The following is a 24,212-nucleotide window of genomic DNA, read 5'->3' on the forward strand; positions in this document are numbered from 1 at the left end:
CAACAAAATTGAAAATCATTCCATACAGGAAAGTCGATGAATCACCCTGCCTGTGAAACACCAGGATGACAGTTTATAGCTGAGTCGGGATTCGAACCTAGCCGGGACAGCTTAGAGGCAATGTCTGTGTACCTCAAGGCCATCCTGCCAGCCCAACACACTCACTGAGGCCTCTCACCACTTTTACCTATTTGTCCAGAGTCCAGACCCTTCGAGTGCAAGTGCTTTCTTCTCTTTTTTCCCCTCACATGTCTGTCCTCAGCATGTCATACATCATGGTATATCTTGTGTGTACACACGGGCCAGGCTTAAGGAAACTACCCATGAAAGAGAGAAACAAAAATTAAGAATTATCTTTGGATGGCCGCACACATTATAAAGAGGGTGAAATTATAGCGAAGTGGGGATTCCAACACTGATCTCTATTCCAACTGGATAGCAGGGGAAGCTCATTTTTTGAAGATATGTGTCCACCATTTTTGCCCTCCTATGAGTTACCATATGAGTTTCATAGTAACTAAGGTGAATGACACTTACCGATGAAATGTCATTCCTCTTCTCCTTTGATCGCGACCGTCGTTATTTTTGCACAGTAAACAGTGCATGATGGCATTTCATAAATACTATAACAATGCTTTTTTCAACCTGGGAATGGACGAAAATCAAGTTGGAATGGAATATAATCAAGTGGGAAAGGAGAAAAATGAAGTAGGATGGTGAAATGTTCATCGTAAATATGCATCTTGAAGCAAGTATTTGTATTGACACAAACGAGATTTTCTGTGTTGTGAAAGAAGCAATATGGTGGAGGAGTGCTTCCAGTGGCTTCAGGATCGCCCGAAAAATTAACGTTAGGCACTCTATCCAGTTAGTATAGAGATCAGTGCATTCAATCCAAGACGTAGAAAGGATGTTTAAGGAAGATGCAAGGCCACATCAAGTTTGTGACTATTTGCCAATAGTAGTTACTGCATGCAGCACGTTAAAGAAAAGGTATTTCCATCGCTTTTTATCCCTCCTCTCCCCCCAATCACTACGCCTATGCACATGGGTGGATTAGAGGAAGAGGAGAGTGAGGAAAGAAGGTGGGGGAGGGAGGGAGGATAAATAAAAATGTTTGACGAATGTTTCATCATCAACATTTTACGGCCGTCTCCATGCTTGCATGTATAAGTCGTGATTCGCCTGAATAATGATGCTTGGAGTTGCTTTAATATTTTTGATGTCGTCTTTATTTTAGAATACAATAGGCATTTATAGGAAGAATACTTTTGGTTATCAGAGAATAAGATTATTTAATGTGTCTCAACCATATCTCAAATACTAAATAAATATCTGATTTTTATTTTCCTCTCCTCTTTGCATCTTGAATCTCCCTTACTTTTATCTACAGCAAGTTTGACTCTCTTGATGAGAGCGATGTGGCGGGGAATAACCAGCTGGCATTTGATGTAGCAGAACGTGAGTTTGGAATATCGCCAATCATGACTGGAAAAGAAATGGCTGGAGTTCCAGAGCCAGACAAGCTTAGCATGGTCATGTATCTCACACAGTTTTATGAACTTTTCAAAGAGGTTCTTCCACCTGAAGGTAATTTCCACAATTATTTGTATTTTCTTTGAATGTCTTGTGATCTGCTTAGCCTTTCTCGAACCAGTGTTTTTATTCCAAAGCTCCAACTGTCTCTGCCTTTTGTACGTCTCCGGCTGTGCTTCGCCGTTTTATTCCGTCTCTGCGTCGCCGCTTGCCTCTGCCTCGGCATTGCCACTTGACTCTGCCTTTGCCTCTGGATCGCTGTTGCCTCCTCTTCCTCCGCCTCTGCATCACCATTTGCTGCTGCCTCTGCGCCACAGTTTTCCTCCGTCTTTGCGTCGCCATATGCCTCCGCTTTTTTGTCGCTGTTTGCAGCTTCCTCTGCAACACCATTTGCTGCTGCCTCTGCATTGCCGTTTTCCTCTCCATCCATCTCCATTTGCCTCCGCTTCCTTGTCGCTGTTTGCCGCTGCCTATGCAACGTCATTTGCCTCCACCTCCACCTCTACGTCGCGTTTGCCTCCGCCTTTGTGTTGCCATTTTCTTCCATCTCTGCATCGCTGACTGTCACCCTGTCCTTGCCCACCCGCGTCGTTGCCCGCCGGCAGGCGGACGTCACCCACATCGTCGCCGACCTCCTGCGTTCACCGACCGCTTCTGATGAGTGCATCTATATAACTTAGTTGACGTGCTCACAACCAATCAACAGCGTCGTTAATAGCTTTAACTGATATATATATATATAGTCGCGTTCCTGGTGATTGAAATCCTCCAAGGAAATGGATTGCCGAACGAGCTTTATACTCCGAAGCTTTCAATCCAAAGAGAGGTATTCTTTACACATGAGGGAAAGGGGGATGACAAACTTACCTGGACTGCCTCCACCCGACGTCTTCACACTTGGATAAATTAACTCAAACCGAGACGGAATTAGAATGTACAAATAAACAGGTTTAATGAAAGAAATGCCGGTAACAAAGAAAAGCACGATAAAAAATAAATTCCTAATTGGAGCGCTCCCACACAGACCCGAATAGGCATGATTTAGTGGGCACTTAGCTCAATCGGCTGGTGTATCATGTCAGGAATCGTCAGGAATCGTCAAAGATCGTCTGAGGCCTCTGCGTCATTGTGCGTGAAACGCGCGTTGGCGCGAAGTAGGCCTCCCGCGTGCCCCTCTCACTCCTGGCTCTGTGTGTGAAGTGAACGGCCTTGGCGTGCAGCTTGCTCTTCCAGCACATAAACTTGCTTGTTCTCACGATCTCTGCACATAAACTGCAGCTCTCCGTTCTCAGTTCCGCCACCTCACGACCACTAGCATGATGTCGGAACACGACCGTTCGCGATGAAGCTTCCTTGTGCAAGAACAATAGCGACCGTTCACCACCAGATCAAAAACGAGAAGAACCAAAAGGATGTCGATGCTGAGAGAGATAAAATGTTGATACTGAGAGAGATAAAATGTTGATGCTGAGAGAGATAAAATGTAGATGCTGAGAGAGATAAAATGTCGGTGCTGAGAGAGATAAAGTGTCGGTGCTGAGAGAGATAAAATGTCGGTGCTGAGAGAGATAAAATGTCGGTGCTGAGAGAGATAAAATGTCGGTGCTGAGAGAGATAAAATGTCGGTGCTGAGAGAGATAAAATGTCGGTGCTGAGAGAGATAAAATGTCGGTGCTGAGAGAGATAAAATGTCGGTGCTGAGAGAGATAAAATGTCGGTGCTGAGAGAGATAAAATGTCGGTGCTGAGAGAGATGAAATGTCGGTGCTGAGAGAGATAAAATGTCGGTGCTGAGAGAGATAAAATGTCGGTGCTGAGAGAGATAAAATGTCGGTGCTGAGAGAGATAAAATGTCGGTGCTGAGAGATAAAATGTCGGTGCTGAGAGAGATAAAATGTCGGTGCTGAGAGAGATAAAATGTCGGTGCTGAGAGAGATAAAATGTCGGTGCTGAGAGAGATAAAATGTCGGTGCTGAGAGAGATAAAATGTCGGTGCTGAGAGAGATAAAATGTCGGTGCTGAGAGAGATAAAATGTCGGTGCTGAGAGAGATAAAATGTCGGTGCTGAGAGAGATAAAATGTCGGTGCTGAGAGAGATAAAATGTCGGTGCTGAGAGAGATAAAATGTCGATGCTGAGAGAGATAAAATGGTGATGCTGAGAGAGACTTTTTCGGCGACCGTTCATAAACAAAGTCCGGACCCAAAAGAAAGACAAAATGTCGGCACACGACCGTTCACCACCAGTTCCAAAACGAGAAGGGCCAAATGTCCGCCATTCTACCTATTTTGTACGCGAAGCTCTGACGTCGTCCCACCACGTTTCTGTGTCCGCCCTATCAGCGAGCCTCATCTTGCCAGTCACTGGGCCAATCAAATCCCTGTCAATCACTGCTCTTTGAGGCGTGGCTTCACTGACCTTTTGTGCGTCCACCAAGGCGGTGTTATCAGCGATAGTGCTTGATGCCTGGTTTCCGGTTGGTTTTTAATTGGTGTGGTTAATGGCCGATTTCTTACAAGGTGTCTTCAGTGCGTGCGGTGTCATGAGGAACACAGGAAAAGGTAAACAGAGGCAATTACATATTGGGGATTAATTACCCATAATCCCTCACTAATTAACAAGCCCCACCCCTCTGATGGGGACAAAGATACACTTACACGACATCCGGTCTTCACAAATTTCCTCCTTTTGATACATCGAGGTTTCTTCTTCTTCACGACAGTCGGAGCACACTAATCGATACACTCTACCTGGCTCTAAGGTAATCATTGTCGACCTCCTACAAACATAACAATATAAAACATGTTTTAGTATGGCTTTGTTCTTGGAGACAAAGTTGGTTGAGTGATACTTTGTGAAAATGATGAGTTTTTCAGGTCCGTTTCCTAAGTTGGCAGTGTGCCAAGGCTTATAACCAGTGTTTAAGTATTTCTTGTCATCTGAAATGATGGCAATGTTTAATCTAATACATGAAAGGATTTGTCTATTATAATTAAACAAATACAGTCATGCGTTGCTTAACATCCTTGATACGTTCTTGGAAACGTGACTTTAACCGAATTGGACGTTGTCCGAACATAGGACTTGAAAGCTGCAATAGCCCTTGATCCACAGGCTGAATCAAAGAGGTGGTATTCGTGCCGAAAAACATGCCGGAATCACGTGCGATAGCATTCACAGATTTGCCGCCCTCACGCTGTCTTATTATTTTCTGCTTCTCCTCCAAATCAATGCTCTTGTGTTGTTTCGTGCTGCTGCTACCACTAGGGCTGGTTGTGCTGCGTTTGGGAGCCATGATTAACTTTAGGGTGGATTGATTTTAATAAAATCAAATGAAAAGTCAATGGAATAATGCTCACGATACGCGGGGGTAATCGAGACTGGATGCTGCGGCGCTGCCGACGAGGCAAAACCAAGCATACACTGTTATACAGTTTGTAAACTTTTTATTTCGTAAGTAAGGAAATCAAATTAAAAGTACTGTACACTACAATAGCCAAAAAACATAAACCAGTAACATAGGCATTTCTTATATCTATCAAAACATATTATGGATATATAGTTACTGTACTGTATCATCATACGCCTGGCAGCACAATCTATTTTGTTTAAGAACATGTGATGCATGCGTGAGCGCGCCCGCTCTAAGGCCACTTATGTCCGCTACGTCCCGTTGTCTGAACGGGTTTTTTAATCCCCATTATTTTCTTATTATTTTTATGGGCCACGGACGTATAAGCGATCGGACGTTGTTCGGACGGACGTAAAGCAATGCATGACTGTAATTGCTTTTTGTTTTGTTTTTCCTGATATTTGTCTTCATTTATGGTACAGAATACAACAGACTGATGGTTGATGACAAACCAGCCTTGCTTCCCACCAAGTCTCCAATTTCATTCCTCAGCAAACTGGGCCAGACCATCTCAAGAAAGCGCACACCAAAGGCAAGCTGGCTTCCCTGGCACAGTCGGTCACCAAGCCTCCTCCTGAAAAACAACTTCAATAACTCAGAAAAGGCTTTGACTGATTATTTAAAAAAAATTCTGCCTAAACAATAGCGTTTGCATGTGTGTGAGTGTATGCATGCCCACGCTTTTGCATACGTGCTCTTCCTTTTTGGAATGAATGACAAACAAGTGAATAACAGTATCACATTTAGGAGCTTAGCAGACACCTCATTTGCTCATGAATACATCTTTACTTCCTGTTGTGAACATACATACGTAGGTATATAAGAACCTCTACATGGATTTTATTTGGGTAAAGGATATTTTTGTGCAGCATGCATATCGATAAGGAACAAGAGAAAATGCCCTTCGTACGAAAGTAATGCATCCTCGGCTACCTAAGATTCCAAAATTCTGAAATGGCTGTTTTTTTTAATCTATAAAATTGATGCAAGGCTCATTGTGAAGCTTGTACAGAAATCATGTATAGGAAAAAGAGGTCCTGGCGGAGGAGATTTGTTTATTGTGGGACTACCAGTGGAAGAGCAATGAACAAGAAAGACCTCTACACTGTCAACATCCTTCAACTTCCCCAGTCTTTTGACTGTGGTTCCATTTGCTAACTGTAAATAGCTACCCTCTCCTCGCCTTCTCGCCAACAGAGAAATTTCTCTCCTCTTTCCTTTTCTTCCTTCTCTTTTTGATGCTGCTGCAGGGATTCTCTGGCTCCCTGCTCCTCTTACTAATTGGAGACATATCGCAGAATCCTAGGCCCATCTACATCTGCCCCATATGTAGCAAAGGAGTAACGAGAAGCACACCATCCAATGTAACAGCTGCCATGAATGGCTCCACCTAACAAATATCCATTCTCACAACAACCTCACACTACAATACAACTCAACTGGACATGCTGCCACTCACCTCAGACAACTTGATTGTACCCACACTTGTACCCACACTTGTACCCACACTCCTCCCATCCCTTCACAACACATTAAACAACAACAAAACAACTCTAACAAGATTTACTTCAATACCCTACTGTTACATATTTATAGTTTGTCCAGGAAAAGAACAACTTAATCACTTCCGAGACAAATACAAAATGCACATAACCTTGATTCAAGAAACCAAACTTTCACCTTCCACAAAAACACCAAAATTTCACAATCAATCTGTAATCATAAGTGACAAACCACATGGTGTAGAAGGAGGACTTCTCACCCTTTTTCACACGATAATCTGATATACCAACACAACAACCCAAACCAAATCTGCACTTCTCAAAGCTGACATGGCCACTAAAATATACTATCTTAAAATCAAAGCGGTTGACAAACTCTTCAACTACATCAACATTTACATTCCACCATTCACTTCATGCCCACATGATTATACTCCAAACCTACAAGAACTCGCAAATCCACCCAACGTCACACTAGTAGGTGACTTCAATGCCCACAGGCCTACCAGGTTGTCATCCCAAGCTGAAAGCCAACATGCACAATTCCAATGTTCATAAACAACCCACTCAAATGTCACAATCCTATGACAAAACACCAATCTCCCCAGACATAACCTTCACCTCACTCGAACTGGTTGTAGTCTCCTCCTGGAACATGGCAGCATAAAGGCACAACTGAACCCCACAAATGTAAAAACTTTATCAATTATTATCCGAAGGCCAATTTGATTCAATTCACCGAAGACACAGAAACAAAGCTATTCAACTTCACCCTGTCAGACTTTCACACACTTGATGCAGCCACCAAACACATTAACACAAAGATGATGGTGGCCTTGAGTACATACATGTTTCATGTGATGCTTTGTACCTGATTGGGATTGAGATTTGGGACCTTACATCGTGATCGTGCTGTCACAACCTTACACTGTCACTGAACTGTAAAACATCGCAGCGGAGGAGCAGAAGCTGTCCAGGTCCTGTGCATCAGCATGTTGGTTTTTATGTATCAGAGTCTGGAGCTACCACAACATGGTCCGCCATGTGTGGGAGGAGTGGGGCCTGCACATCACATGCAAAGCTTAGGCAATAGCACCTCAAGGAAGGTGGCCGCCATTTTGCATTGCACTGCATAAATGTGGTGCTAGTCAAACGTATGACACGAGAGTGCAATTCGCTACTTGAGGGATACATCATGTTGGGAAAAATGCATGAGGGCTTCGGCTGCACCATCAAAAAGGGGTTTCGACCATTTAGTCGATGACGAATCGGATCTGCTCTTTGTCATAAAAGCTGCAAAGGCCAAGAAGGGAACTAGAGAACTAACAAGATAGCAGCATTGGCGAAACAACCATCAAAGGACAAGAAAGTGCCTGTGCCAGGCCCCGTCACACAGTAGGACCTGTGTGAATAGCAGTCCTGCTGTTGAGGGGGTTTCAAACGTGGTGATGGCACTGGGATTGCGGTTGTTGTTGTTTTTGTTGTTGTATAGCCCCAGTCAGTTCTCCCGAACAAGCCCAAAGCATGGAGACAGCTGATCGATATTGCAGGGGCGACCCAGGGATCTCCCACATCCAGGATGGTGTACCCCCACCTTCACCAAGTCAGGGCCACAACAGAGTTAGAGAGAGAAGAAACAAGAGGGAAAGGGCTTATCCATGGGGATTCATGACCTCTCTGACTGTGATCGCACTGCCCTGACAAATCTGGGTAGAAGGAAAGAATAGGGAAGATTTGGCCCTGGGCTTGTGTTGGAGGGGGGGGGGGGGGTACAACCACCGCGAAGGGGCGTCCCCGATAGTTGTGGGATTGTGGTTGGTGCGGTCGGTGTTGGGAATGCAGATGATGCGCGCTGTGATGCATGTTTGCATGATAGTGGGTGTCGGGCAGTGGAGGGAGGTGGCTAGGGATATCGTTTTAGTCGGGGATAAGGATATTGAATATTTGGACTCTATTTTGTCACATGGATTCAAAAAAAAGTTTTGTGTTGTTATAGAGGGGTGGCGTGGTAGGTATTTATGGAAAGTTGAATGACGTTTTGTTGGATTTCAGGCTGGGAACATTGGTGGTGCATGCAGGGGAAGGGGGTAAACATGTGGGAGGGTGTGCTTGGAACCTTTGAACAGAAGTTATGAATTTTTCAGGGAACATTTGAAGAATTTGGGGTTTGAAGTGATTTTCCTTCAAGGCTGTTCTGAGTGCAGATTACCAAGGGTTGCAGTTACTAATTTACCAATTTACCAAGATTACCAATAACAAGGGTTGGAGTCGGTGCAGATTTATATAGTACAGACAGATTTTTGTCGGTAACCAGTAGTTTGAGGGGTGGCGTGGGAAGGAGGGGTTTAGGTTTATGAATATATATCGGCAATCGGAATATGTTAAAAGATTCGGGCTGTTGGGATTATACATTTTTAAAGAAAAAAAGCGCTTCCAAACACAAAGTAAAACTAGATCTACTCCGCAAATTTTAGCAAACAAGCAAGAGCAGACGCTGTCTCAGGTGACGTTTCACCCACTTCACAGCAGGCTTCCTCAGGCCAATAGACGTTTCGTTTTGGCAATTTTTACGGAGTTATGCCCTTTTTGAACTTAGAAAATATCACATATACATGGGTCAGTTTTCCAGATTTTTTCCCCTTACCTGTTAACATATTCAACTGAAATTTGGTCCATGGATTTGTTGTGATACATTACAGAAACTGAAACTTATTCTGTTGCTTTGCATACATAAAACAATTTGTCCTACTGCATATGGCTCACAATTGCTAAGTGCTTGGAACAAGAACATTCATTGGGACCAGTAAGGGACAGGTATTGCAAAGCAATTCTCCCTCTTGTTCTTATTTTCTAAGATCACATAGCCTTCTCACACATTATGCCACACTGTTCATTGGGCTTTAAAATGGGTTCATTGGGCTTTAAAATCGGGCATTTTGGTTCATTGGGCTCTAAAGTGGGTAATGAAATTATAATAATCCAATAATTACCAGCACCTTAAGAGGAAACCAAGAGGCCCGCTCACTGTCAGTTCATGTTAATTGGACTATTAATTGGCCATTCTCGCGATGTGCGCATTGTGACGTGCACGAGTCTGTCGGCGCACATAGCCCTGCCTATTGTGTGTTAACCCTAGCCCCGATGGGGTTATGCATGCTCTTTCTTTGTCAAAACATTTAAAAAATTTTTCTGATTAGGACAAGAAGGAGAAAGAGTCTGTGGGAACTGGAAAACGGCGACGCACTCGTCAAAAGTCATTGGAGGAGGTGAGATTACTGCCTTTGATGCTATTTTGTGTGCTGGCTACAAAATGCTGCTCTTTTTTAGTCCCCTACCGGTGTGCACCGGAGGGGACTATAGGTTTGCACTCCGTCCCTCCGTCTGTCAGTCTGTCTGTCAGTCTGTCAGTCCGTCAGTCCGTCACGCAAAGAACAGTTTTCCGGACTTTTTTTTTCTAAACTCTTAATGCTAATGATTTCAAACTTTGTACATGGTTTCCTCATGATAAGTTACAGATAAAGTTCGAACTTCACGACGTTTCGATCATTTTTGACAAAGTTATGGCACTTTGAACTTTGGGAATTTCCCCAACAGTTTTCCAGACAACAGACTGCCGGTAGGGGACATGTATTGCAGCGCAATACTCAGAATGCATGTTTATTTTAAAACTTGCGATTTTTCATTCCCTGGATATAATGTTCTGCTGTTAAAACTTGCTTTGAAGGAAGGCAAAATAAACCAGAATTCATAGAACACCTTTCCTGCTTACCCCATGCAGTTATAAGAAAAGGACATGGGACTTTATTGGAAACAGTTTATTAGTCACCTGCCTGGAGGGGACTATAGGTTTGCTCTCTGTTCGTCTGTCCCACCTGTGGTTTTCTGCACCTTTTTCCATACCCTTTAACATATTCAACTGAAACTTAGTGCTTGGCTTTATTATGATAAGTTCCAGAGCAAGTTTGAATATCTGGTCTTTTCGCGAAATTTTCACGTAATTATGCCCTTTTTAGACTTATAAAATATCACATTTTATACATGGGGCAGTTTTCCAAACTTCTCTCCCTTATCCTTTAACATATTGAACTGAAACGTGGTAGGGGATATGTATTGCAAAGGAATTCTCTCTTGTTGGAAAAAGAATATGAATCTTGAAATTCCCGCACCCGAAGAGTACGGCATGCAAATGGCATATTTGATTGGTTGAGATGGTGTACAATTTTGCCAAAGTACTGCTAAACCGATGGTTTTTGGAAGTATATACAAGGCGATTTGTGTTCCACAATGTTCAAGTATATAATTCAGTTAAAATAAAATGAAAGTTTTAAAGGCTGTAGAAGAACAACAACATTGAATCTGAAGTTTACCGCCATTGATGTACCCTCTTTTGCACCACCTTATTGAACATGTTAACTTAGTTATTTGTGCCTGTTGTTTGTGGCCTTTATGACGTTCTTAAAACAGTGCGTTTCCTGTTTGGAATAAAACCACCTTTAGAGGCCATTTTTCCCCGCAAAGCGGGGGTTGGCCTTTTTCGGGAACCGTGGTTGTTGTTGTTTTACGGTCCCCTTTTTTTTGAAGCAATGTTTTACGGCCGGATGCCCTTCCTGACGCCAACCCTTTTTGCCGCCTTTAACGACACCTTATTGAACATGAACCTGACGCCAAACCCTGGTGTTGGGCTAGCGGCTAGGGTGCCGGCTTAGGATCCTAGGATCCTGGGTTCGAATCTCGGTCGATCACTGAATTAACGCCAGGGGGGTTGACTCAGCCTGTCATCCTTCCGAGGTCGGCTAATTGAGTACCAGTTCACTGGTAATTCCCTGTTTGTCGTTAAAGGCGGCAAAAAGGGTTGGCGTCAGGAAGGGCATCCGGCCGTGAAACATTGCTTCAAAAAGGGGACCAAAAAACAACAACAACCATGGTTCCCGAAAAAGGCCAACCCCCGCTTTGCGGGGAAAAATGGCCTCTAAAGGTGGTTATTATTTATATTTTATAACGACAAGCAGGGAATTACCAGTGAACTGGTACTCAATTTGCCGACCTCGGAAGGATGACAGGCTGAGTCAACCCCCCTGGCGTTAATTCAGCGATCGATTTTCAATTTTGTTTCACTGCCAGACAGAGAGACTGAAGGAATTGCATTGCAGACTGAAGTGTGCATGCATGCTCAGGATGAGATGTCGTACAATTTGCCAAATTCAGAGTCAAAGTACTGCTAAATTACAAATGACTGTTTTGATTCATGTTCTACACTCTACAGTGTTCAAAATTTAAAATTTAAATGACATTAAGTAGTACCTCGATCATAGACTGACAGACAGATACCATACTAAACGCCTAACCCCGCTTTGCACGACGCGTTGGGTAAAAACAACTTGCATTATTTATTAGTTTTATACAATTTTGGATATATATATTTTTTTACAGACTGGAATTGTAAGTGCTCACAAGATAGCTTTGAGGTATGCACTCTAGCCTTATAACTGGCTAGTCTAGGTTTGAATCCTGGCCCAACAATAAACTGGCATCCTGGTGTTTTGTATGCAGGATGATGCATATATGTAATGTCCATTGAAAGGCCATTAAGCTGAAGGGCCCGTTTTCAACACTAGTCTTTGCTGGATGTAAATATCCCTGGGTGTCTTCTGTGAAGAGTCGGCAAGTAATTTCCGGCACCATGAACAAATTACAAAAACCCAACCAGCAAAGTACCAGGCCTGGCCAGCCCATTCCTCGAAAGGCTTGGGCAAATTTTTTTTTTTTTTTTTTTTTTTACTAAAGGCTGTAATTGTGGTTGTTAAAGGAGTAGTTAGTCATAGTTTTTACAGACTTGACTGCTAATTCGCTGCAAACTTTAAAATTCCTGTTATTGTTTTATCCCTACTGTTATTGGATTTGTTGAGATTAGGGTCAGGAACGTGGCTTCAATCCTCAACGTGATTGAGGCGGTAGCGATGTGAGCAACCATTGCAGTCTCAAAGGATATAATTGCTTGCACGCGCTCCATGGGATAATGACAGATTCCGTCTCTCGTTTTCTACTTTTTCTGGATTCGCCTCATATTTGTTTGTCCATGGAAGAGACAAATTATCTTTACAAGTGTAAACCCCACCTTTGTCAGTTTCCTTTTGAAAGGTGTGCTTTAAATCACTAAAATGCACTTAGGTTTTGAAATGAATTGCTTCTCTGAAATGTAAACCCCTTTATAGGATCAACACTTTGACCTGCTTGTTTCAGCTGTAATTTGTAACTCGAGAATAGGTAATGCTGTGCGGTAAGTTTTGGCCTCCTTCACATCCATTGAGGTAGAATAATTACTTGGATCGATTTGCTAAAATACCTCTGTTTTATAGTTGTTGCTGCTTAAATAATATGACGTCTACAAGTGTCGATTATTGCTCCTTTAGATTTCTCTTAATTCTGCTGCAGATTTAATTACTCTGCTTTGGGTCTCTCTTTGTTGTTCTTTTGATGTCTTTTTAGTCTACTTTTTAAATGATGTTGAAATTTTCACTTAAAATTTTTTTCACCAGTGATGCCTGATGTCATTATTCACTGATGGTGCAACTGCAATCTCTATCTCTTTTACCATTACTAATTGCTGTTAATTTCTCTTTTAAAGCATATATATATATATATATATATATATATATATATATATATATATATATATATATATATATATATATATATATATATACATACGTAGTGTGTTCAAAAAGTATCCGACCTTTGTTCATAAAAGATACTCGCATCCAGACAAAAATTTTTTTATAATAATCTCGTTCAAAGTAGTCCCCTTGGGCTGCCACACACTTCTCCCAACGGTTCTGCCACTGTCGGAAGCAGCGCTGGAACGCCTCTTTTGGGATGGCGCGCAGCTGGTCCGTCGCATTCCGCATGATGTCTTCTCTGGAGTCGAAGAAGACGGTCAGCATGACTTTGACATTGCTGCGGACCTGCCTTGCTTTTTTTGGCCTCGGGGATGTTGGATGCTTCCATTGTGGTGACTGCAACTTGGTTTCTGGGTCGTACCCATAAACCCAGGACTCATCGCCAGTGATCACTGTGTTGAGGAAGCTGGGATCGCTGTTCACAGTCTCCAGCATGTCCTGTGCGATCTCCAAACGGAGTTGCTTCTGCTCAATCGTTAGCAGCTTTGGTACGAACTTTGCTGAGATTCTCCTGAAGCCCAAATCCTCCTTCATAATGGAATGAACGGTGTTGAATCTTGCGGATCGTTTCCACTTGGGAATCGCCAAGCTTTACACAAAATTTGATGCAGTAGCGTTGTTCAAGTTTTTCCATCATTTTGTCAAAAACGAAAATCCGACGGCGCTCACTTACATGTCCTCACTCATCGGCGGTCTGCTGTCGAATGACAGCTTCTGCAGGTGGGAAAAAATTCACGCTTGCGCATTAGGATCGCCTACATACGTGCACCAATCAACGCCTCCCTAGCTTCTTTTTTTTTACGCACGAAAAAATAAAGGTCGGATACTTTTTGAACACAGTAGTATACAGTGTTCAGAAGGATATATATATATATTGTTACAGACGTGGCTTAGATGTTATTTACCGAGCGGTTTTGGTATGACCACGTCTGCACAAGTTACCCGATTATACCCGAACGTCGACTAATCGCGCTACGCTAGATCAATGAAGGAAAAGACACACAGCTGGGATTCAAATGACACGACACCAGGGTTCAGTTCTCAAGACCTCCGGAGGAGGTTATATTGTTACGGAAGGTTAGATTACAAGGACGAGAGGTACAGCATAGAAAGACAAGCACTTAGACACACTCTTATATTATTCCCAACAGACGACAGATAAACGGGACAAAAGGCTGACTCACACGGGGTTTGATGGCTAGGAAAGGCAGGATCGATGGCTCAAGGTGCACTCTTGGCTCAAGGACAGGGTACTGTACGGTCCAGTAGATGCAGGAGGTTTCACAGCGCTCGAGGTGGCGTCTTGTCGTCTCAAGCTGGGGGCGCATCTCACGTCACGTCCGCTACGTGGCCGCGTATATCCGGCGGGGAGTGACACGCCCTCGGCTCGTTAGCTCCGCCTCGTGGAATCGGCACGTTGCTTCTCATTGGGTGCGTGCGGGGGTCTTACCAGGCTCCGCCCTTGACGAGGAGCTGACAGCCAGCCCCTTTGTGGTAACCCCGTGGAGCGCATGGTCTGGAGCGCATTGTCAATGGCGGCTAACCGAGCCGGTGTCAGGACGCACACTCCCCCCCGCGCAGCGCCGTGCCCCTCTGTTGTTGTTGTTGTTGTTTGGGGAAGAAGATGGGAGGAGGTATGGGAAAGGTCCTAAACTCACTACTGGTGCCATATAATCACATTCTGGTGCAACGAAGAGTCATAATTAATGGAAACGAGTCCTTAACTGACATAGACTAAGAATAACTAGCAAGATGTCCGAAAGTTGTCTACGTGTGGTGCGGTGGACCTGGGCACGACATTTAATGGGGGGAAAAAGGGGAAGGTCGGCTCTACTGATTGTTGTTTACAGACAATGGGACTAGGGAATGGGGGATTGGGGATAGTTGGGGAGTATTGGGGAAATAGGGGAATATTTACAAGCGGATATGGAGGCCAAATTCCATATTCGCAACAATATATATATATATATATATATATATATATATATATATATATATATATATATATATATATATATATATATATATATATATATGTCATCAGCCAGAGAAATCTGAATGAATTATAGGCAAATGTCATTGTCGCCATGATGTAAAGCAATTAGCTGTATTGCCTACATGACTTATCGTGTGATATTGACTGTTTTTTTTTTGTGTTCGAGTACATGATGTTTCTTTAACTCAAACTTTGCAAAGTTTGATCCAAAGTTTGTGTTGCAGTATTGGTACAACAGCAAATATACAGCAAGTCACCAATTTATGTCGCGGATGTGTACCTAAAAACTGCGGCATTATTCGAAACGATGTTATTCGGATACGATTTTTCCATGTACATCGTGTTCTCATGGGGGGATGCGTTGCCAGGGAAACATTTTTTGGTCAACTTCACTTAACTTAACCCTCACTTAAGTACATCTCATAAATGAAAATTAAACAAATCAATACAGCCAACAATTGAAATAATGTATGTCCACAAATAGACAATTTAATGGTATGGGTTGAGAGTAGAGGGTCTACAGGGAGGGAGAGGCAGGCACTACCGTGCTTCGGTGGAGCATCTGAGCTAGCTAAGCTACTTGTTGATATTCCCTTACACCCGGAATACAAATGGCGTTTTGAGTGGTCACCACACCGGGTGGAGGGTGCTTTTCGTGGCCCTTATCGTCCAAAACCAATCTGCCCTTTAATGTGCCATTAATAACTAAAGCCGTTTGCGATCAGGACATCTCAAATCACTCAGAGAACAAGTTATTTCGTGTGTGTATTTATTAAGTAAATGGGGAGGGAGAACTAAGGACAGAAGAGCATTTATTTGCACAGTTTATTCAAAAAGATAACCACACCGGGTATGGACAAACGGAAGTACACTGTCCTTAAAAATCTCAAACGGCGTTATATCGCACCAGCGCGACTTAAATCGACTATTGACCCATAATGTATTCATGTTATATCGAAACGACACAAATACACTCGACGTAAATCGGTGACTTGCTGTCATTGAAATTTCCCAGTAGACATTGGAAACCCATTCTGAGATGATGCACATACTCACACGTTTATCCAAGATGTGCATGAACATAAACATGTGCAGTGTAATGTTAGCATGGGTGCATGTTCGTTTAGATTGATCGGCAGGATGAACGCCAAGGCTTGGGCTCAGGTGACGATGCTCGGCCGATTGATGGACCGCCAGGACACCAAAACAAGGTTAAGGCTGTGACGAACCAACTGCTGGCCAAGTTTGAAGAGAATGTGCCATCACAATCCGGCCTCAAACGCCAGGTATGTGCCCCATGCACATTATACATAAATCGTGCGTCCTATGAATTTCATTTTCAACATTTTTGGGTGTATGAGGGAAAGGCAGTTGCCATGGAATATATAGAATTCCAGAAGGCATTTGATAAGATGTTCATTGGAAGTTGTTAGCCAAGGTGAAGGCTGGGCTGGTATCTAACTGCATTGAAAACTGACTTGGTGAGGGGAAGCAAAGGGTGGCTGTGAGTGAGAGGATGTCTCGCTGGGAGGATGTAATGAATGGATGTAAGAGGAAGTACCCCAGGGACAATTATTATTCAAAATTTACATCAGTGATTTGGATAATGGTATTAAGAGTCCACTTTCTAAAGTTGCAGATGACACGATGCTTGAATGTTGGGTTGGGTGAAGTTGGGTAATTGGTTGGGGGTAATCAGATTCTGGAAAGTATCAATACTTTCATAAATTGGGCAAAAGATTGGCAGATGCAGTATAACATATAGGAATGTAAGGTGCTGGGGATGAGCAAGAACAATGAAAACACAAGTTACATGATGCAAGGGAGTGTGTCACACAGGACAATAATCTGGTGCTGGTAATATATATGGGGGGCAATCAGAAAGTATAATGCTAGGCAGCTATAGGTTAAGCAAACAGGGTTTTGGGTTGTAGTCGTAGGGGGATAAATTATAAATAAAGAAGTTGGTTTTAACATTGTGTCGGAATTTAGTGACGACTCACCTAGAATATTATGTGCAGTTATGGTCACCATGTCTCAGAGAGGACATAGCTGTCATGGAGGGGGTTCAGCGCAGGGTTACCGAATTGATTCCGGGCCTTGCTACACTCAGCTACGAGGAGCGGCTGAAGGAGACGAGGTTTATACATTAGAAAGGAGGCAGTTACGAGGGGGAATGAGAGAGATGTTTAAGATAATGTGAAGAGTATAGACAAAATGAGTCCAGAAGTGTTTTTCAGCAGAATAGACATTGGTCGGTCCTTGTCTGAGAGTAACGAAAACGAGAGCTAAGACAGTAGTAAGGCAGGGGTCTTTCACTCAGAGAGTAGTTGATGCATTGAATGGTGTCCCTGGAAAGGTAGTGGCAGCAGAAACAGTAGATAGGTTTAAATTGGAGCTAGATAGGTACCCTGAAGCGTTGGAGATAGAGGGGTATAGGAATATTGCCAGGACTTGTAGGTACCTTGGGTATGGATGGGTGATTGCGAACATCTGTGCTGAGTGTGACGTCTGTGCGAGGGTCTCGCCAAGGGATTGTGTGTGGTCGGTGTTGTATATTCTTCACCCTAAAACCAAGCCGCATGTTGGCTTAATGGTTAAGGTTGCTGGCTTGAGATCTTAGGGTCCTGAGTTTGAGCCCCTTTCAAGCCATTGAATTAACACCATATGTTTGACTCAGCTTGTCACCCGACCGAGGTTGGCAAAACGAGTACACAATGCTCAATGTTAATGGGGGCGTTGCATCAGCGGCACAACCTCACCCCCAGAAAATGATGCAGCTTCGCCCACCCCAGAGAAAAAAAGCACAAAAATCCCCCATCCCCCCTCCCCAATTTTTCTTTTAAACACCCTTGTGATGTCTCTGAGCCTGTCACACTTCTCTCATCCCCATTCCTCCCTCACCCCCATTCCCCAATTAAATTGAGTTTTTTTTTGACGAATTTGTTTAATCCGTTATTGGTGTGGCACAGGCATGATTGGCCAAATGGCGTCCTCCTGCATCTAATTTCCTTGTTATTCATTGTTGTAACATTACGTGAGTAAAGCAGAAAGAACACTGTGCCAGCTACAATAATATAAAATGAAAAGTGCATACAGACCACTTGTAATTAATTTGCTATGGAACGTTAAAACCATTTACTATAAAACGAATTGTAATGAGTTCTAGATTGATTGTCTACAAATATATATTTAATTTATTGTATTAAACCTCCTATGTGTTGAGCATTGATCAGAATACACAATATATTTGTCATTACAAAAAATACTTGTAATCGACCGAGTGCAGCTACATCTTGAGACCACCTAACATTTCTTTATGCCATTCCATTGGCTGTAAAGCCATAATCGTCATCGCTGTTGTTGATAAAAAATATTCTCAGAATTGGCTCAATCCCTCGACTCTGCTGCCTCTAAACCCAGGTCTGGTTCGAGCCTGTGTGCAAGATGCAGAAATCATTGCTCCGTTTACTAGCTTAGTTCCCACTTAAATTGCACCCACTTTTTTTTTCTTATCGTTCAATCATTCCAAACCATTACTATACGTCTAATTCCATACATGTTGTAGATTTGCTTTTGTGTTACATGCTCAGACGACGCATTCGGATCCACGGCCTGCTCATACTCTCTGTTCTGCTTTTTTCAATCTCACTCATTCTTGCCATCTACCTTCCCTCCCCTTAAATGCATTCATTCCTCTTGCTTACCCCTGATTACAAAAATGCATTGCAGAATAATGAGTGTGGTGTCGCAATTGTTTTTTTTGATAACCGTGTCAAACTCCGTGCATTTGGTGTATGTATTATACAATTAAACTCAACCTTACACTGGGCAACACAACCTTAGTGTTACGGACTCGCCTGTTGTAGTTTCTTGCATGATTTTTTTTCTTTTTTTATCAATTTCACAATGAACATTTGTATAAAAACTTTTGCAGAGTCACAATGGTCGTCAGACAATGGATGGGAATTATTATTGCTTGCTTTTTCTTAAAGGAAATGCTGCAGTCGGCCATTTGGAAAGCTTTGTGTTTTTGTACTGTCAATTGTGGGCATCACCTCAGTTGTTAATATGGTTGATTATTGGCATGTAATACTGCATACTGCATGTATTAATGTCTCGCACAGAGTTGTTGTCTCGCACAGGGAGTGGGTGGCTAGGAGAGGAGAGGGAGGTAGTTTGGCCTTTTGACACACTAAGTTTTTATGCCTCTGCCGATGAAGTCGCCGGAGACATTATGTTTTCGGGTTGTCCTTCCGGGTTGTGAATACTTTCTGAAGGCACTTGCGTATATGAATGAATGAATGAATGAATGAATGATCGTTTTAAGGCCATTTTCCCTGCTGGAGCGGGGGTTAACCTTGCGGGCCCCATGACAATCATGGTTCCCTGTTTGAGGTAATGTTTTTATGGCCGGATGCCCTTCCTGACGCCAACCCTTGGTCGCCTCCTACGATGCGCAGGGATACGGTGTACCTATTCTAAATCGGGGTACACACCGTGATCATTCATCCCAGCAAGCTGGTACTCAATTTGCCGACCTCGGAAGGATGACAGGCTGAGTCAACCCCCCTGACGTTAATTCAGCGATCGACCGGGATTCAAACCCAGGATCCTAGGATCCCAAGCCTGCACCCTAACCGCTAAGCCAACACCAGGCTATATATATACAGCAAGTCACCAATTTATGTCACGGATGCGTTCCTAAAAACTGCGGCATTATTCGAAATATTATTCGGATACGATTTTTCCATGTACATCGTGTTCTCATGGGGGGATGCGTTGCCAGGGAAACATTTTTTGGTCAACTTCACTTAACTTAACCCTCACTTAAGTACATCTCATAAATGAAAATTAAACAAATCAATACAGCCAACAATTGAAATAATGTATGTCCACAAATAGACAATTTAATGGTATGGGTTGAGAGTAGAGGGTCTACAGGGAGGGAGAGGCAGGCACTACCGTGCATACATACATACATACATACATACATACATACATACATACATACATACATACATACTTACATGGCATTTAATATGGAATCTTTTTTTTTTCTTGACTTGGGTTTACTTTCTTAACTCAGTATATCAATCTGGTGAGTTTCTTTTACACTTTGGTGATTTATTTGTTAAAAGACCCATGTCACTGATTGTCTGTCGCAGCAAGAAGTCAGCAACAGGATTATATCACAGGTGGCGTGGCAAAATGTACGGACAGGTGCATTTGATGATTGCCTTCACAGTCGGATATACAAGGGTTGTTGCATGCTGTATTAGTGGAAAACAACTGCTGCACGTCTCCAAAAGTTATTGCCGCTTCCTCTGGAGATGGTCCGTCAACTCGACAATGCTGTTTGTCATGGAGTGGTGGCTTTACGAAATTACGGCATGAACCAGCGTGCTATTGCTCGGCAGTATGGCATCACTCAAGGTCAGGTGTCAAAGATCCTGAAACGAAATGCTCAGAGGGGTGTCCCTACTCCAATACTGAGGCTAGGACGTCCCCGCAGAACCACAAGGAGGGATGATCGCCAGCTGCACCGGTTAGTCCGCAATGGCCGTACCAAGTCAGCTAATCGGCTTAGGGTTGAGTGGCAGCAACTGACAAATGTGCCTGTATCCAGAAGGCTAGTCAACCAACGACTGGTTCAAGCAGGCTATCGTGCCAGGCATCCCCTGAGAAAGCCACGCCTGACCAGACAACACCGCCAGTGCCGATTGCAGTGGGCCAGAGAGCACCGCAATGGCAGCCAGGACACTGGAATGACGTGATCTTCAGTGACGAGTCTAGATTTCTGGTCTATCGTCAAGATGGCCGCGTCCGAGTGCGCAGACAAGTGCATGAAGCCTACAACAAAGATTGTATAGTGCCAAGAGTCCAAGCTGGAGGTGGTGGGGTGACCGTTTGGGCTGCTTTTCATGCAGGGGGCAAAACTGGCCTGGTTGTTCTGAATGGAAACCTGAAACAGTTCAAGTACAGGGCCATTCTGGAAGAAACATTGCTTCCATTTGCTCGTGCAGCCTTTCGAGGAAACTTTGTCTTCCAAGATGACAATGCACGGCCTCATCGTGCTCGCATGATCCAACACTTTCTTGCTGACCGTGGTGTAGAGCATATGGAGTGGCCTGCCATGTCCCCGGATATGAATCCGACAGAGAACTTGTGGGTAGAATTAACGTGTCAAATCGACCACTTGGACCAGCAGCCGACCTCTGTGCGTGAATTGCAGCAGGCTATTGTCACTGCATGGCAAGCAATTCCTGTCCAAACCTTGGCAAATCTCGTGAACAGCATGCCTCAACGTGTACGTGCTCTCCTGAATGTTCGTGGGGGTTACACGAAGTACTGAACTGTAATTTTACTGTCCGTAATCCCAGTCGTAATTTAACTTTTGTTTTTGTTAAAAAAAATTTGGGCTAATGTGCAAAATAAAGAGATACTTCTGGAAAACGTACAGAAGTTTAACACAGTACTGTCCATGAATTGAGTTCGATATCGGTTTACATCACTTTCAAGGATCAATTTATTTGTTTTGAAATGTCAAATGTGGTTTTTGTTTCTTTTAAAGGTCACATTAACAAAATCTAGAATAATTTCAACATAATTCCAATGAACTTTTGGTTCTAAGACATCTTGAAAAGTAAGTTCACCCCCACAAAAAAAATATTCCATATTAAATGCCAAGTCTGTATGTGTATATATATATATATATATATATATATATATATATATATATATATATATATATATATATATATATATATATATATATGTATATATATGTATATATATGTATATATATATATATATATATATATATATATATATATATATATATATATATATGTATATATATATATATATATATATACACACATCATTTTAGTGTCTATCTAGTTTTCTTGAGGCGATTAAGAGTTAACCACAATGTGTGGACTGGCCTCACATCTTGACCAGACCAGGTAAGGCAGACACACATTACCCCCCTCCCCCTGAAGGTCAGTAATGAGCTAGGTGTGTTTTCGAACAAACTCCTTAAGGCTTAACCCTTTGTAATGTGGATTGTTCTATTCTAGATTCTCACTACTGCTTTCCTTCACCCAGGTTTGAACCCCTGACTCCAATATTCTAGTTTAGTGTTCTTCACGATAAGGCCATCTACACCCATATTAACACGATTAGCTTTCATAGTTTAACATGAACTTTTTCTGATATATTCAATTCAAACTTTTTAGTTAATTAAAGTTCATATTTGTATGGTATAGAATCAGTACAGGATTTACCTCTTAAACCTAGACGAGAAAAGTTAATATTGAATGTTTGGAAATGTATATGATAAATTTTTATACCACCAGCGAGATTCTTGTTTCTCCAGTTACAAGTTTTCATGTTCAATGTACAAGCCTTAAAATAGGATCTGGAGTTTGCTATTACCTTCCTTCATGGATCAATACTTTTTGAATTTTTGATTTAATTTTGGTTGCTTTGCAAGGCCATGCAGGTGCAGAGACCCCGAACGTGTCCAAAGAAAATCATTGTCCTTGGGGTCTCAACAGCACCCAGTCCTTCCAATGCCAGGAGTCAGGTGATGATTCTTATCGCATGAAATTGGCAGTGTTGGTGCTTTACTAATTTGTTAGTTTACCTAACATGTGTGCATTAAAAATTTAACTCCAAGTTTGTTTTGTACTTACCTTCAAAATTCTGCTGACATTTCCAGTTGAGGGTTATATAAACAATTGAACTCAAAATTTGAATAAATAGCTAAACATGCGAAGATGTAGTGAGGATCACCTGGCACCACCAAGCAACTGCCTAGAGATGGGCATCTGAGGGATGCGTGTGGATCATGAACCCCGTGCTCTCCAGCATGTCAAGTAAGAGCCGTTAGCCTGATCTAGTCTCTTTACCTTCTTCTCGTTCACTATCTTACACGTTCCTAAAGTTGAAATAAATTCTCCCAGAGTTTTTTTGCCTCAGTCTATTGGCTGACATCACACTGGACACTTATCCAACCAAGATATTCTAGTTATATATTTTTAATTACTCTTCTGAAATTTGTAGAATTTGTTTTTAACTTGGAAGTCGTGGGTTACGACATGTAAATGTAGGTGGAAAAAGTCTGATTCAATTCATTTTAATTCCAGGCTACAAGGGAACAAAAGGTGAAAAATTTGAAAGGGGGTGTAGACTTTCTATAGGCATTGTATATACTGTATGTATGTATATATATATATATATATATATATATATATATATATATATATATATATATATATATATAGGCCTTCAGAAAGTGCTCACACCCCTTTATTTATTTTCACATTTTGTTGTGTTGCAGCCTGAATTTAAAATGGATTAAATTGACATTTTTTGTCACTGATCTACACAAAATACCCCATAATGGCTTCTTTTTTTTTTGGAATGTTTTAAATAGAAATTCTTACAAAATAATTAAAAATGAAAAGCTGAAATTTCTTGAGTCAACAAGTATTCAACCCCTTTGCTATGACTCGAAATTGAGCTCAGATGCATCCAATTTCCTTTGATCGTTCTTGAGAGGTCTCTCCAACTTGATTGGAGGCCACCTGTGGCTAATTCAATTGATTGGACATGATTTAGAAAGAAACACACCTTTATATAAAGGTCTCAGTTGACAGTGCATCTCAGAGCAGAAACCTGACCATGAAGTCGAAGTAACTGTCCAGTGAACTCCGAGATAGAATTGGGAGGAGGAATGGATGTGGGGAAGGGTATAAAACAATTTCTAGAATGTTGAAAATTCCCAAGAGCACAGTGAACTCCATCTTTACGAAATGGAAAGAATATGGAACTACCCAGACTCTCCCTGGAGCTGCCCGTCCGACCAAATTGAGCAACCGGGCAGGAAAGACCTTGGTCAGGGAGTTGTCCAAGAACCCAATGACTATGCTGAAAGAACTACAAAGTTCCTTGGCTGAAATAGGATGACATAGCCGAAATAGGACTTTCCGCGAATAGAGAAACAGGTCGCCTTTTATCAACCGCGAATACGCGGAACCCGCGAATAGCAGAACTGCGAATAACGGGGTCCAACTGTATTTCA

General features: G+C 42.4%; 1 protein-coding gene across 8 annotated transcripts in view; it reads left to right on the forward strand.

The window, feature by feature from the left end:
* LOC137429537 (protein-methionine sulfoxide oxidase mical3a) overlaps nucleotides 1-24,212 on the forward strand; it is a 272,059-nt gene that overhangs the window by 38,173 nt on the left and 209,674 nt on the right. For all 8 annotated transcript variants that reach the window (XM_078778013.1, XM_078778017.1, XM_078778019.1 and 5 more), the window contains exons 10-13: nucleotides 1,394-1,590; nucleotides 5,369-5,478; nucleotides 9,646-9,714; nucleotides 16,249-16,407. In XM_078778013.1, coding sequence (XP_078634139.1) covers nucleotides 1,394-1,590; nucleotides 5,369-5,478; nucleotides 9,646-9,714; nucleotides 16,249-16,407 — 535 coding nt within the window. The remainder of the gene's footprint in view (nucleotides 1-1,393; nucleotides 1,591-5,368; nucleotides 5,479-9,645; nucleotides 9,715-16,248; nucleotides 16,408-24,212) is intronic.

This window comes from Myxine glutinosa, chromosome 1 (assembly GCF_964187855.1).
Source record: "Myxine glutinosa chromosome 1, kmMyxGlut1.1, whole genome shotgun sequence".
NCBI classification, from domain to species: Eukaryota; Metazoa; Chordata; class Myxini; order Myxiniformes; family Myxinidae; genus Myxine; species Myxine glutinosa.